General features: G+C 50.0%; 1 protein-coding gene across 1 annotated transcript in view; it reads right to left on the bottom strand.

Moving 5' to 3' along the window:
- The window catches only part of PIGR (polymeric immunoglobulin receptor), a 6,865-nt gene that overhangs the window by 728 nt on the left and 4,496 nt on the right, over positions 1-1,641 (bottom strand). The window contains exons 7-9 of the mRNA XM_009327426.1: positions 953-1,071; positions 490-615; positions 289-347 (exon numbers count right to left, since the gene is read on the bottom strand). Coding sequence (XP_009325701.1) covers positions 289-347; positions 490-615; positions 953-1,071 — 304 coding nt within the window. The remainder of the gene's footprint in view (positions 1-288; positions 348-489; positions 616-952; positions 1,072-1,641) is intronic.

Raw genomic sequence — 1,641 nt, 5'->3', positions numbered from 1 at the left:
TGCTTATCCCAGGGTTTCATATTTATGGTAACAACCCAACCCCAACCTTCCTGACACTACCTGGGGCTGACTTGGTGTGCTGTATTATTGTCTCTGCGAAAAAGTGGGGTCAGGAAAGGGTTAAGGTCCCCCATGAAGGCTGATCTGCAGCAGGTGGCCGGATCCAGGTACGATGGAGAGCACCTGGGTATAAATAAGGCCCCTGGGAGAAGGCAGCTCCTTCGGCGGAGGCTGGAGGGCTGCGGCGGTGCCTCCCAGGTCAGTGGGCTCTCTCCTGCTTCCTCTTACCCTTTTTGCCTTCTTTGTCTCGGCAGCGCTTTCTGGGGTGGCCGTGGTGGCGATGAACTCTGCAGGAAGAGAAAGGGAGGGGTTGGGTTGGGGGGGGGGCCTGGGGGCAGGGATTTCTGGGGCTTTTGTAGGGTCCCAAGCCCCTTCCCCGGCACCTCTCGCGCTGGGGATGGAGAGCAAGCCCATCAGTCAGCAACCTACCGTCCCCTCCTATCTGAGTCTCCTGGCTCTCTTTCACGCAGGCGTTATTGCTTGCACTGTACTCCTTCACGCTTTCGAAGTCTGACATGCTGATGTTTGTCCTGTAGCTCCCGACGGACACGAGGTCTGTTAAGAGGGAGGAGATAAATAACCCTGCGTGCTTGCTCAGTCGGTGCAAGCGCATTGGTGTCCAAACTGCCTCTGTGCAAGGAGACACCGTGCAATGCCACGTGCAAAGCCCACAGAGGGTTGGTCTGTGTCTCAGCCTGGGCACCCTGTAAGCGGGGTGTTGGAGCCGTATGGGTGGGGTCAGTGGGAGAAGCAGGGTCCCTTGTCTGCCCATCACGTGCAGGGGTGCCAGGGGAGCAGCTCAGCCCAGCACAGATGGCAGCGTGCACAAGGTATCGCCATTGCCTTAATATTGCTGACATTTCTTGAGAGACTAGAAAAGGCTGGGACTCACCAGATCTCTTCAGCTGCCTGTATTTAAAAGCGGCAAAAGCTGTCGCAACAATCAGGAGCACAGCACCAACAGGGCCCAGGACTAAAAGAAGTACATTGGGGCCATGGCTTTGATCAGAGCTGGAATGGAAGGAAAGATATATCACTAAACTGTGAAATACTTTTTTTTTAAAATACATTATTCAAGACTGAATAATGTATATGAATTTGCAGTAGTCTAAAATCTATATAGGATGGTAAATCTGAGTGAGCACGATGCAATTCAGTTAATGAACTGGATCCCAGCACATCACAGGGGAACAAATAAAAATGTAGGCCCAGAGGTTGTGCCAAACCAGCTACATCAGCAGCTTGGTTATAAATGTGTGACGGAAAGTTCTCTAATCTTGACAGAAGTATTTTCAATTAGTTTTTCTGTATCTGGAATCTCTAATTGTTCCCTTCTGGGACTGTATTTTCTTGAGCTAGAGATTAATTTCAAGACATCTTGCCTTTTGCTGTAACTTTTCTGCTTCTTTTCCTCTGAAGTTTTGAGCTAAGTTCTTTAGGGCAAGCTTTTTTTTGTTGCTATGCCTTACACGCAGCGTGCAAACACAGTACCAACAACAGGTTAATACAGACGTCACAAAAATCATAAATGACAGAGCCTTGGAGAGAACTAACCTTTCTGAGGCAGCTGCACTCTGCTCC

The sequence above is a fragment of the Pygoscelis adeliae genome, unplaced genomic scaffold (assembly GCF_000699105.1).
Source record: "Pygoscelis adeliae isolate BGI_AS28 unplaced genomic scaffold, ASM69910v1 Scaffold197, whole genome shotgun sequence".
Taxonomy (NCBI): domain Eukaryota; kingdom Metazoa; phylum Chordata; class Aves; order Sphenisciformes; family Spheniscidae; genus Pygoscelis; species Pygoscelis adeliae.
This window is presented reverse-complemented; position numbering and strand designations above follow the sequence as displayed.